The 13,448-nt window shown below is 41.9% G+C and overlaps 1 protein-coding gene across 2 annotated transcripts in view; it reads right to left on the minus strand.

Annotated features, from left to right (window-relative positions):
• Positions 1-13,448, minus strand: part of DGKQ (diacylglycerol kinase theta) — a 130,692-nt gene that overhangs the window by 43,096 nt on the left and 74,148 nt on the right. For both annotated transcript variants that reach the window (XM_077345597.1, XM_077345596.1), the window contains exons 3-6: positions 8,977-9,076; positions 8,204-8,289; positions 7,816-7,941; positions 2,004-2,157 (exon numbers count right to left, since the gene is read on the minus strand). In XM_077345597.1, the coding sequence (XP_077201712.1) occupies positions 2,004-2,157; positions 7,816-7,941; positions 8,204-8,289; positions 8,977-9,076 (466 nt within the window). The remainder of the gene's footprint in view (positions 1-2,003; positions 2,158-7,815; positions 7,942-8,203; positions 8,290-8,976; positions 9,077-13,448) is intronic.

The raw sequence follows: 13,448 nt of genomic DNA on the forward strand, positions 1-13,448 counted from the left end.
CTTAAATCTGCACCTTGTCATATAAAGTGAAAAGGACGATTCTAAGCCCCCCTGAGACACATGAGGCCTGCTGGGTGATCTTGGCCCAGTCACGGTTCCTCTCAGACCTCTCTCAGCCTCACCTACCTCACAGGATGTCTGTTATGGGGAGAGGGAGGGAAGGCAATGGTCTTTGGGAAGTAACAAGTGAGATACAAGAAACTAGCTCATTCTCTTCTTCTAAATTTTTCTAGAGATGGTGGCCCCCTTACCTCCTTAAAGATCCCATTCCACAGATTGGGTCATAAACAAATTACGCCTCTTTGACACCAGGCAGACGACCTGAAGAAGGGCACTATCAGCAGGTGGCTACCCAAAGACTGCAACTGGCTCAGGCTCATGTGAGATATATGAGAATCAACAATTTCATCCTATTTAACCAGGATTTAATATCGGTATTAAACTAACTGGGCCGGGGGGGGGGGTATTATTTCTTCACTGACCCTAAGACGAGGATCTCTTCAAGAGATGTTTGCAAACAGCCCGTCCTGCCAATCGGGGCTGAATTCTATTAGTTATGTGGCAAACACAACATAGCATGTTGCTTATAATTGCTCACATAACAGTTAGTTGCTGGCAATTACAAGCAAGTTTATTTTCACAACTACCGGGGTTCCTGCTGAACTGAAAGCTGTTAACCACCGAAGACTTGGCAGCAGATGCGGGAAATGTACTTGATCAAAATTATTTTACATGCCCAGGGTTTTACAAAACCCAGCATGCCCCATGTTTAAGGAACTTGCAGAAGGAACTTGCAAAAATCAGAGAATACACACATGATGTACCCTAGGTGGCAGTAAAACATCACTCTAGTCTAGAAGCTGGCAAAGTCTTTTCAATAAAGCCAAAACAAATGAAGAGGTTATTTCAGCCACCCACAGAGAACATTTCCATCTTATTATGCTATTCAATTTACCCTGACTAAAAAAATGGTCTACTGATCACTTTGCAGTTTTTGTCAATATTCTAATGCCTTTTCAATGCAAGGTCAAAATAAACACCTGACTGCTATGTTGCTGAATGAATATCTACCAAGCTGAAAAACAAAGACAGGAGGAGAAAAGGGAAAAGGCTATGCCAGGGTGAATTCTTGTCCTACTATCCAATGCCACAGTTTTGTTATATACTGTTATATATTGTTATATATTAACAATCAACCGTAAAGTACATTTTATTCTCGCCAGGACATAACAAAGACAAGGCTATCTATTCCCTACAAAATCCTAGAGGAAGCAACCTTGCAAAAATTGAATAGGAGAAGAGAAGACCTGGTGTTTTTGTTCCCCACTTCTATCCGAAGAAGTCTCAGGGAAGCTTCCAATTGCCTTCCCTTCCTCTCCCCACAACAGACACCCTGTCAGGTAGGTGAGGTTGAGAGAGCTCTGAAAGAACTGGGACTGGCCCAAGGTCATCCAACTGGCTGCATGTGGAGGAGTGGGGAATCAACCCCCGTTCTCCAGATTAGAGGACACCGCTCTTAACCACTGAACCACACTGACTCTTTGATTTCAAGATTCTTTGAAATTCTGAACCCAGCGATACCAATTAACTCTTTTTTAAAAATCAATGAAATAGTATAGTCATTATTGCTAAAAATAATCTCAATCTCACCACAGGTAATCATCATATAGCACCAAGCTCACATCTGACCCACCAAGACCTAAGAAAAATCTTTTTTTCTCCCAGAAATGCATGAGCACATATTGCCAAAGCTGTGCATATTTGGAAAATAGGAGGGTTCCGTATCATTAGTTATTAATCATCCGTGCTTTCTACGGCCTCTCCTTTTAGGAATCATAGTTCCTTTAACAATAAACAATATGGCAGCTCCATCCTAAACAGAGATGTATCCTTCTTGGTCTTCTGAAGTCAGTGGCCTGAGAAGGGTGTAGCACTGCTTAACACAGCATAGTTCAGCGGCTAATGAAACCAACAGTTCAACATTTACACATTCAGTACTTTACCTGGTTCAGTTTGTAAGCTTTCTGATATCCGAAAACAGTGCATCTTACTGAAGTTGCGAGAAAATAAGCACGCACAGTTAGGAGGAAGAATCATATTCCTTAGCCTTCCAAATGTACATTCTGGAGGTATAACCGCATAGCAAGCAGCGTGAGCCTATGGAAATAACAGCACAAAGTTCTTGTAAAGAGCCATTTAAAGCCTGATCTAATTTCTACTGATATTGTAAGTGAACACTGAATCCTTCAGCAGAGAGGGGTTTTTTCCCTCCCTGCATTTCTCTAGAAGTAGAAGACCAAGTTGAGATTCAGATGCCGTGGCGGGATACCTGTAGTTTGAAGGAGCACCTTGTAGAAGGGCGGGACTTAAGAAACATTTTGGGTTTTGGAACAAAATGCTTTTAAAAACAAGGTTTACTCAATTCAAAATGTGTAGCATGAAGCTGTTTGCATAAGACAACTGACAACATTAGACAATGATACTTCCTGTGTATGCTATAAACATCAGCAACACTCCAATTCAAGACATATTTCTTTAGAGGATGCTACAATCTTCAAGGGAGTCATCTGCTTTCTTGTTTGATCTGCCCCGCAAATGATATAAGCATTAATAGTCCCAGATGACTGGGGGGTGGGAAGTAACTACCTTTTTGTCAGCAAGACTAGCATTTTCAAAGATGTTTATTGCTTAAATGTTACTGATTTTATCTACAGTTAATATGCTATAACTAGGGGCCAAGCCCATTGTATTCAGGAATACAATGGGTGCTAGATTTGTGGATGGAGTGGAAGAACTCTGAGGATGTCCTCCCACTCCCCTCAGGACCTGGAAAGGCTGCAGGCAGGCAGCAGGGGCAGCTCTCATGCGGCAGGAATCTGCAGCTCTGAGACTCGGAGGGAAGTGGAAGGAGGAGGGGGTGGTAGGCGATAGGCCGCTGGACAGACAGGCAAGTCAGTTGGAGGAGGAGGCACCCAGGGGCGGGACAGTCAACCTAAGTGGGTGTTAAGCACTGAATGGCACAAGCCATGAGACATGCTCCTCCTCCAAGCCCTTACCAGAAATATATTATGTGGAACAGATTTGTATAACATACTAATGAAAACAATGTTATGAAGTTCAATGTAACAAAGTTTAAAGTGTGCTAGGTTCATCAGGGGATACCTTTACCTCACTGCACAGGGGATACCTTTACCTTTAGGTTCATCAGTGTATAACTGCTCAAAAAACATTGATTTGTTTGCAACAAAAATCTTTTTAATTATCATTTTACATTTTTCCTACCACTCTGGTATGAACTGAAATATACTTGCTACAATAGCACAGAGTGCAGCAGGGTTACTTCTAGAAAACGAAAGCATTTATACTGATAAGTTTCGTATGCTAAGCAGCTCAAGTCTATGTGCTAAGTTACCAATCATGCACTTTATACTTTTAAAGCAGTAAAATAAGTTAATGTTTGATAAGAAAAGTATTGCATATATTTCAACCCCCTCCCCATCTCTGTTTCTTTCCTGGGGGAAAAAGTCTCTCACCCCCATTACAACTCCAAAATGGTTAGAAATTTTAAATCTCTACATACGCACAATAATTTCCGCTATTATCAACTAATCTTATGCAAGTTGAAGAGCTGAACGTGTGTACCAAGAATAGATCTTGAATCAGAGTGATAAGCTTCAACAGGCATGTGAGCAAATCCAATCTCACTGGTTCAAACTGACTATCAAAGAAGTCTTTTGTAGATAAGTACGTACTTCACAGGAAGATTTTTTACGCACTAATTTTAATACATTTTCAAGTCACTCAAAAAGTTATTTTTAAAGAATGGTTTTTCATCACTTTTCTATTCATTTGGCTCATCAACTATTGACACGTTTCACCCCAAGCAATGGCAAGGATGAACGGATAATTCCTAAATGCTCCAGGACACATGCTCTACATAAAGTTGTTTTTGTTCCTTCTGAAGGACAAAATTAACTGATGAATAACAGCAAAAGCAACAGCCTAAAACTGAACATCTATCACAACTTATTCAGGTGTGCACACAATTTCACTAGCAGAAAAGGCCATGGTATGGCCATTCATTGGACGGATGGAAAATCAGGTAGGCAATGAGTCCCAAATCCTCTCACCAACCCAGTCAGGCTTTATTTATTTTGCAGACTATAAACATTTCTATAGGCCCTTAGAATATGTTCTACCATGAGAGATGCTTTCCTTTGTTAAAAAGGGCAAGCTAATTGCCAAAAAGTACAAATATTAGTGGAACTATTCTGAGGGATCTAGTCTCATGATTTTTGTCTAGAATAAAATTTAAAGAGAAAAAATACACCAGAATATGAAACATTAAATATTAAGAAGGAGCAGCCTTTAAGACATAGTTGCTCATTGGACTAGGAGTGAGAAGTCTTAAGTTCAACTCCTCAGTCAGCCATGACGCTCCCTGTGCACGCATGAACAGTCACTATAAGCTTAGCATGCCTTAGGCTCATTATGCACGGCCGCCGAAACGGCGATTTCGGGTCACATGGAAAACGCGGAGGGGGAAGACGCGACGCATACCGGTTATACACGGGGCGGGGCGCGACGGCGGCAAAACCCAGAGTAACCGATTATGCACGCGCCGATCCGGGCGCCGCTTCTGGTTGCGCCCCGGTCACCCGGAAGCTGCGCTTTCTTCCGCGTTTCACTGACGCGGCTTTTTCGGCGGCATGCACCGAAGCTGCAGCCGGTTGCAGCCGGCTCCGTGCGTTATCCGTGATTTTAGTCGCCGTCATTCCACCCCGAATGTGTGCTAAAACCCCCGTGCATAATGGGTCTTAGAGTTGTTGTGAGGATTGCTCAGATGTATTTTCAAAGAAGGATAAATCTATGACATGACAGACAAACAAAACTATATATCATGAATTTAAGCTTCCTGTTTATACATCAATACGGTTAAAAGGTAAAGGTAAAGGTATCCCCTGTGCAAGCACCGAGTCACGTCTGACCCTTGGGGTGATGCCCTCTAGCATTTTCATGGCAGACTCAATATGGGGTGGTTTGCCAGTGCCTTCCCCAGTCATTACCGTTTACACCCCAGCAAGCTGGGTACTCATTTTACCGGCCTCGGAAGGATGGAAGGCTGAGTCAACCTTGAGCCAGCTGCTGGGATTGAACTGCCAGCCTCATGGGCAGAGCTTTCAGACTGCATGTCTGCTGCCTTACCACTCTGCGCCACAAGAGGCTCTATCAATACGGTTATCTGATATCAATTATTGTTCACCCCACAAACCAAGCAACAGGTGTGGGGATGGTCAGCACCTGCCACCGACGTGCTCTTTTGATTCTCATAATTGGGCCCATGCCCAATCCACCAGTGTATACATGATGGAGGAAGAGTCTCGTTTAAAAAAACTGTTTCTAAAACCCAGATCTTGATCTCCAGTGTCAGCTGTCAATCAGTTTGCATAAATCAGTCATGGAAACTTCCAGTCCCGACCTTTTCATGCTCCTGACATAAGAGAAATGCTACCAACTTAAAAAACAAGCAAACATGTACAAATGGGGTCAATTATGGTTGGATTTATCATTCAAAAGTTAATGTTCATCGGTCTCAGCTTCCCTACCACCCTCACACTTATGGGCACAGCAATCTTATCACCCCTGTCCTGAAAGATCTACCCTGGCTGCACATCAGCCCATGGGCACAAAGCAAGAAGTGCTTATGTTTTACTGTTGCATTGCTTTTAACTTTGTGAACCTCCTTGTGAAGGTTTCTGGACAAGCAGCATTAAAACTTCAAAACTAAACAGTTCTATACCTCAAGGTTGAGTATGTATGTATGTATGTATGTATGTATGTATGTATGTATGTATGTATGTATGTATTTATTTATTTATTTATTTATTTATTTAATTTAGATTTCTATACCGCCCATTTCTTTGCAGCTTTGAGAGGTTTACATTGAAACATTCTATAACTTACATGGAATGTTATACACACTGTAACAAACAACTTTCAGTAAAGAATCAATGGATTACAATAACACATTTATAATATAAATAACAATTAACAGTAACATTGGGAGGTTGATTATTTCAGTCATGGGGAGGTCCCATAATCCAACGAACCCCAAGGTAGCCCTGATCTGGATAGCCCAGACTAGCTCAATCTCATTGGATCACAGAAGCTAAGCAAAGCGGGACCTAGTTAGAATTTGGATGGGAGACTACCAAGGAAGACCAGGGATGCTACACAGAGGCAGGCAATGGCAAGCCACCTATGTTTGTCTCTTGCCTTGAAAACCCTATGGGGTCTCTGGAAGTAAGCTGTGACTTGATGGTACTTTCCACCACCAACCAAAACCTACTGAGATAAGAAGGTCTACGTACCCTGAACTTTGGCTTTGGTTCTGTTCTATGCAAAACCAGCAAAATGATTTAAGAGCTCTGGAAGGAAACTATAGTTTAAGACAGGAGAGGAACCAGAGTTCAATGGCAGAGCACACATTTCACATATAAAAGGTTCCACTTCATTTAGTGTGCTCATTTAGTGTCCATACGAGCATCTACCACAGCTTCAATAACTGCCAGGGCCTCTATAGTATGGGCCAGAAAATTGGTCAGGTTAGTTCCTGAATCCAATAAGGAAACAACTGAAGGGGTTTCTCATTTATTAAAGTCGGTTTGTTTCCCAGCTGATACAAACTTGGATTCTGTAATCCTTGCAGCTAGAGGTTTGGTTTCAGTAGCAGCTGCTAGAAGGGTGTTATGGCTAAGAGCCTGGTCACCGGACAACTATTCTAAGACCATTGTAATTTCTTATTCCTTTCAAGGAGATAGATTGTTTGGGGATGCCCTGAACAGGATATTGGTAGAGACATGTGTTAAAAAAACTGATAATGCCTAAATTTGTCAGGCAAGGTACCGATCGCAAATATCAAGGCTTTTCTTTCAGATCTCATAACACCCTGTCTAGGTTTCGTGACAACCAGAGAGGATACTGGAGGATGCTGACAGTTGTCAGTCCTTTCGGAGAGGAAGATACTCAAAATGCAACAGACAGGGGCCAAATAGACAAGATAAGACTGACAGAGACAACAGTCAGAACAGAGCCTGACTACAAGGAGGTACCGGTAGAAGGTCACCTGTCATTATTTCACCAGGTTTGGAAAACTACACAATCAGACCACTGGGTTGCGGATGTAGTCCAGTTGGGCTTCAAGATAGAAGTTTACTCCCTTCCTCCCAGTCGGTTTCTGAACTCTCCTCTGAGTTCAAATCCTCAAAAGAGGGTGGCTCTCATGCAAGCTGTTTCTCATCTATTAACAATAAGAGCTATAGAACATGTGCCAACTTCAGAACAAGGAAGGGGGGTTCATTCCATTTTGTTTATTGTCCCAAAAACAAACAGAGAGTGGCATCCCATACTCAACTTGAAGTTCATAAATCAGTTCATTCAGCTAAAACATTTTTGCATGGAAACGTTAAGATTGATTGCGGAGGCTGTCAAATCCAGGAGAGTTTCTCACGTCACTAGACTTAAAAGAGGCATATCTCCACGCGCCTATTTTTCTGGGGCACAGATGGTATTACCGTTTTTGCCTAGGGGAGTTCTTTGTGCATGTCCACTGTTCTTTGTGCATGTTTCGGTATTTTTCAATATACAATAAATAAACAAATATAAAAAGGTATTTTTACTTTGTGATTCAACAAGACTCTTTTCCTTGTGTCTTTATATGGAACATCATTGGCAATTGCCTTGGGGATCCTGACTGGGCCGTTATAATTATATTATAAGTCAGTCATAAAAACCGAGTAATACATGCAAACATACCATAATGCCACACCATTCGCATCTCATACCCGAGAGCACTTCTGAAGAACCACATGTTTTCTTGCACACTTTGCAACGTGCACCGGAAGGAAGATTTCCCTCCCTCCAGTGATGGTGGTATGTGTCCTGTATAAAAACAAAGACACAGACAAGTCAATTATTTCAAATATCTACCTCTTCGATAAAACAAAACATCCACCAAAGTATTATTTGTGTTTGAAATATGAACAGAAATTCTGGAAGAATTTTTTAAAAAATGAACTGAATCTTGAATGCGAACACAGAATGCACGTTCAAGCCAACAGAGAATATATGTTGAATGGCAATCAAAAGCATCATCAAGTCAATTGGCTTCCTAAGCTTTTAAAACAATCATCGCTGGACGTACATGATCCTGATGGCCGTCTTGATGGGTCTGACGACAGTCACTGCAAGCAAACGGGACGCAATCTGTATGCACGTGTAGCTCGCACACTGAAAAGCAGATTGAAAAGGAAGTTCTCTTTTGTGTTTGCTTCTATCTGCACATTACCCTGTCTCCTGTTTTACTCTTAGATTTCACCATCTTTATAACAGAGAAATGCTTACAGATTCCAAACCCATATTCAAGAGCGTAGTTTGAGGGGTGATAAATCACTAGCAGAGAGGCTCCAACGTCAGCTGCTACCACTGCCAGTCAAAGCAGCTTAGGTGACTGGGTTGAGAAAAATCTAAGCGCCTGGGGAGCCACTATCAAAGTAAAAAATTACTGAACCAGGAGGATCAGTGATCTGACAATGATAAATGCTTGTTTTACATTACAAGGACACCGGATTTTTATCTTGAGAACAATCACTGAAGCTGCCACATCTCCCACTATACATAGCATTAAATGTTCTGGAAGAAACATGTCCTCCCAGCAGAAGGAGACAAGTACTGTGGTAGATCTACCTCAGTAGTACTGCAGTGCTAGGGATACAGAATATAGTTGCTGGGAAAAGGAAATGCAGCTTCCTTTATTTCAACATTCTTCACCTTTCTAAGCCATCCCCCCACCCTGCAAATCCATGGTCCTCATGTCTTTCTTCTGTCAATTAAGCCTTCATTCATTGGTAGAGAGAGATCAGAAAATGTCTTGCTATGCCCCATTTCTGAACATGATCCATTGTGTTTCAGCCCTACCTTCACAACGAAATGCTGGAGTCTCTAACTGCTTTCGGCAGACAGCACAAAACTTTCTCTTATAGTGTCCAGGAGGTCCTAAACAATGTGCAACTGGAACCTGTACAAAAAGAAAGCCATGCTTTAGCCACATAATGGAATCTAATAATGCATAAGTTTAGCCTATGTATGCGTATGTAACATTTAAAAAAACGACTAGGTAGTTTGGAGAGCATGATTACTGTATATTCAGTAAGAAAATCAATCTTGCCAGACACGGGTACAAACATAGAACTATCAACAGTTTAAGTTCATACATAGTAAATAGACAGTGATGGCAGTAAATTCACAAGGGCTTCATTAGCAGGGACATCTGAGGCAACAGAGATAGAGTTGCCAGACCACATTCAGGGGTCTGGGGTGGGGTGAAGCATGGGGGAAAACACTGTGAATGCTGTGACATCACACACACATACACACAGAGTGCTCCAGAAATTCTCCCAAGCTCTATGGTACTTTCCTGGAGTGTGGCAGGTACTGGGATACCTCAGTTTTTCTCCTCAACTGGTCAAGCATGGGCAATTGAAGATAGGGGCAGCAACCCACTGCAGGTCATTGTTTTTCACCAGTGGATAAAGGCTTCTTTATTTCATCTGGCATTCCTCAGTAATCTCTCCATGCTGCTGTGTGTTTTAATTGGCTTTTTTGTGTTTTAAAAGACGCATTTTAGTTTAACTTTTTAAAAGGTGAGCTTTGATTGTGCTTGTTTTAAATGTTCATCATCTCAGTGGGGCAGAAAGGCAGGGTACAAGTTTTGGACACAACTACCTTACAAATTATTTTGCTTTTCAGTGCTTGCCTGCAATACGTATCCTTTCAGGTTATGGCAGCTGTTCCTCACCCATATAATTTATCATAGGCTAAACTTTCCCTTCTTCTGCACTATGCTACTAAACAGAAAGACCTGAGCTGGCTGGTGTATAATAACTGAAAATGTCTGATGCACAAATGAGATCTGATAATTTGCCTTTGGTAGTAAAGATGTGAGTAGCGTCCTATGAATACGCAAAACACAAAGCAAATTCTTAAGAGTTTAATTTGCCTGATACAGGAAAATACAATGAAATGCAGTGCCTTTACTACCAGGATTGGAGGCCCTGAAATCTAGAAATTCAAATACGCATGAGAAAAACAGCACACAACAGAGCCCCCGCCCCCGCCCCCGGGAAGTACCAATGAAAGAACCAATTCAAAAACGAAAAGAAAAATCTACACAGCAATTGCAAGCTATGTAATTGACACCACAAGATAAGGGCAGGGGTAGTGCCAGCCACAACTTCCGCATCAACCCAGGCATGGAAGAGGTCCTCTCTCTTGCCCAAGAACTGCCAAAGACAATCAAGTCACGGCTTATCATCACCAGTGCCACAAACTGACACCCTTCCTTTCCTCCCATAAATGCCTATCCAAAAGCGCATCTTACATTCAGACGAAAAACACAGAACTACTAAGCTTTATATATACATTCTCTGATACAGAAACTGGGAGGTAAAGGGGTAATGTTAATTATTCTGCCCAACCCGATCTGCCCTGGCTGCCCTAGATGCCATGGGAGCAGGGACTGAGCAGTCTGCTCTCAAAGCCTCAATTATTCCTGCTCACAATCTTCACCCGGGACAGATCAAGTAAGTTAATTCCGCCTGGTGAAATCATAAAGGCACCCTGAGAAGGCTGCATAATCTTTGGTTCTCATTTATTATTGAAAAGCTTCTCCAGAATGCAAAACACATATATGAGTCACTAAAATCCATTTGCAAGAGGATATGGAGAAATCATACTCTAGCAATGCTTTTAAGTTATCGGAAAGCTTTTTCATCCATTGAATCAGTATCTATGTAACATTTAGCAATGGGATGTTTCCCTGGTTGCCAAATATCCTTAAATACTTTGTTTCCAATGACTTCTAGCTTTTCTTCAAAGCCTTATTCCTAGCTGTTAGACTAAGAGCTCAACCTTTGGAAATCCTTAGGAAACAGAAGCTTTCCGGAATGCTAAAGGACATGCTAAATTATTAAAATGTACACCTAAAATTGTAACTCGCACATGTGACTAACTGGAAACTGGCTGCATCTCCTAACTGCACACACAGTGACAAACCTCATTTGCCACTGGAATAGTGTATGAAATGACAGAGTCCGTTCACATTGAGGCAAAAGAGGCAAACACATTTGCAGTGGTCAATGCCAGAAGACATCTGTTTGTAAAGCCCTATTATGAGCCTATTTATAGCAAAGAGTGGGTTGCAGCAAGGGTCGGCAACCTCCAGGTGATGGCTGGAGGTCTCAACTGAACTCCAGGCAACAGACATTAATTCGGCTGGAGAAAACGGATGCTTTGGAAGGTGGGCTCTATGGCATTGTACCCCACTGAGGTATATATCCCCCTTCCCCAAACCCCTCCTTCCTCAGGCTCCCCTCCGACAATCTCCAGGTATTTCCCAGCCCAGAGTTGGCAACCCTAGTCGCAGCTCTTACCACTTGATGTTTATGGTGTGCCCTTGCAGGTTAACAAACACCTCTTTCAGTTTTGCATTTAGACAAACTGGAGCATGTCCAGAGGAGGGCAACAAAGATGGTGAGGGGTTTGGAGACCAAGACGTATAAGGAAAAGTTGGGGGAGCTTGGTCTGTTTAGCCTGGAGAGGAGATGACTGAGAGGGGATCTGATAGCCATCTTCAACTATTTAAAAGGCTGCCATATGGAGGATTGAGCTGAATTGTTCTCTCTTGCCCCAGAGGGACAGACCAGAACCAATGGGATGAAATTAATTTAAAAGAAGTTCCTGACAGTTAGAGTGGTTTCTCAGTGGAACAGGCTTCCTCGGGAGGTGGTGGGTTCTCCATCTTTGGAAATTTTTAAACAGAGGCTGGATAGCCATTTGACGGAGAGGCCGATTCTGTGAAGGTTCAAGGGGGTGGCAGGTTATGTGATAGGGTTGTGGGTGTCTTGCATGGTGCAGGGGGTTGGACTAAATGACCTAGGAGGTCCCTTCCAACTCTAAGATTCTATGATTCTTTTTTTTTTTAATGTTTGCCATTGCAAATGCCAGTGTACATAAATAGTGGGCATCAATTAGGTAGACAGCTTTATGGTAGAGCTGTTGTATGCTTCCTGAACTCAAAATGTAGAAGAAAAGTTTGTGTTGATAAAAAGTAAACTGTAAGTGCAGCCAGGGAAAGTTAAAAATACAGACTATTAAAAGAAATCATGTTTGTTTAAAAATCGTTAGAACCTTTTTGCATGAAAGTCCTGATGAGCACAAGCAAAAATTATGGTTTACTTGTACAGAGTGGAAGCACTAACCGCTATTTAAGGCACCAGGATGCCCGTTCTATTTTCAGCTATCTTCAGTAGTTACACTTCCTGTTTCAAATTTTATAAGGGTTTCCCTCTGTACGCCTTCATTGTGTGGATAAATTTAGAGCAATGATATGCACAGCTGCAAAGCCTAAACCAATATCCCTGATCAAAGACTGCCGTAAAAATGTTGACCCTGAGACAAAAGTAATTGGAAAGTTATAAAATTGTTGCCCTGAAAAGCCATGTTGAACGCTTGGCGTAATTTGACCCTGGCTTAATCAACGCTGTGAAATGTCATCAGTACAGGAAGCATACATGCAATAACAATGTATGTAAAGACCACTTCCCAAGCCACGCTTGGTCTACGTATAATCTGGGATTTCACGATATTGCTTCCTCCTTAGAGAATAAATTCTAGGAAGGAAACAACCTCCCCACCCTTCATTTAGAGATTAAGAAACACTGAAGGCTGGGCTTAGGGACCCCTCTCCGACACCAATGAAAACAAGTGAATCCTTTGAGGCCAGCACTATTAGCAATGCAAATCAGGCTTGAAAAGAGGATTGTAGTAGGATGTTTACACAGTAAACAATTTGCTCATCAAGACCCAAACTGGAGACAATTAAAGGCAGCTGCAACCAAACAAACAAATGAGGTAGACTACTTATCCAAACAAGGTCTTAATACAATTTATTCTGCTTCAGGAAACAAACCAGAAATTTTACACTCACACCCACACACGTTTTTTATCAGAAAACCAAAAAAGAAAAGGGAGATAAAAAGATGCATGGTACAATTTCACTGCCATTAGTTTCAAAGGCACCATACTTAGATCAGCCATTCGTAACCTTTTTTGGCCCCAGCTTTCTTGGGGGCTCTTATGAGGTTCCAGGGCCCCCTGCAGTAGGCTGGCTACTGGCACAATGAGCTAGGCTAAAAAAGGCCTAAGCCAAAACTGAGCTAACTATACTCAATGTACCTTGTCTTACATACACATGCGGCAAACACTCGACTAAGAGAAGCATGTACGTCTATTTTTCCCCTGATTGCGTTAATTCAAGTACAAAGGAATGGATCACACAATTTTTATTTCCTTTGACAACGGTCAAGCTTTTTAGCAATTAAAGACATCAT

The sequence above is a fragment of the Paroedura picta genome, chromosome 7 (genome assembly GCF_049243985.1).
Source record: "Paroedura picta isolate Pp20150507F chromosome 7, Ppicta_v3.0, whole genome shotgun sequence".
In the NCBI taxonomy this organism is placed as follows: domain Eukaryota; kingdom Metazoa; phylum Chordata; class Lepidosauria; order Squamata; family Gekkonidae; genus Paroedura; species Paroedura picta.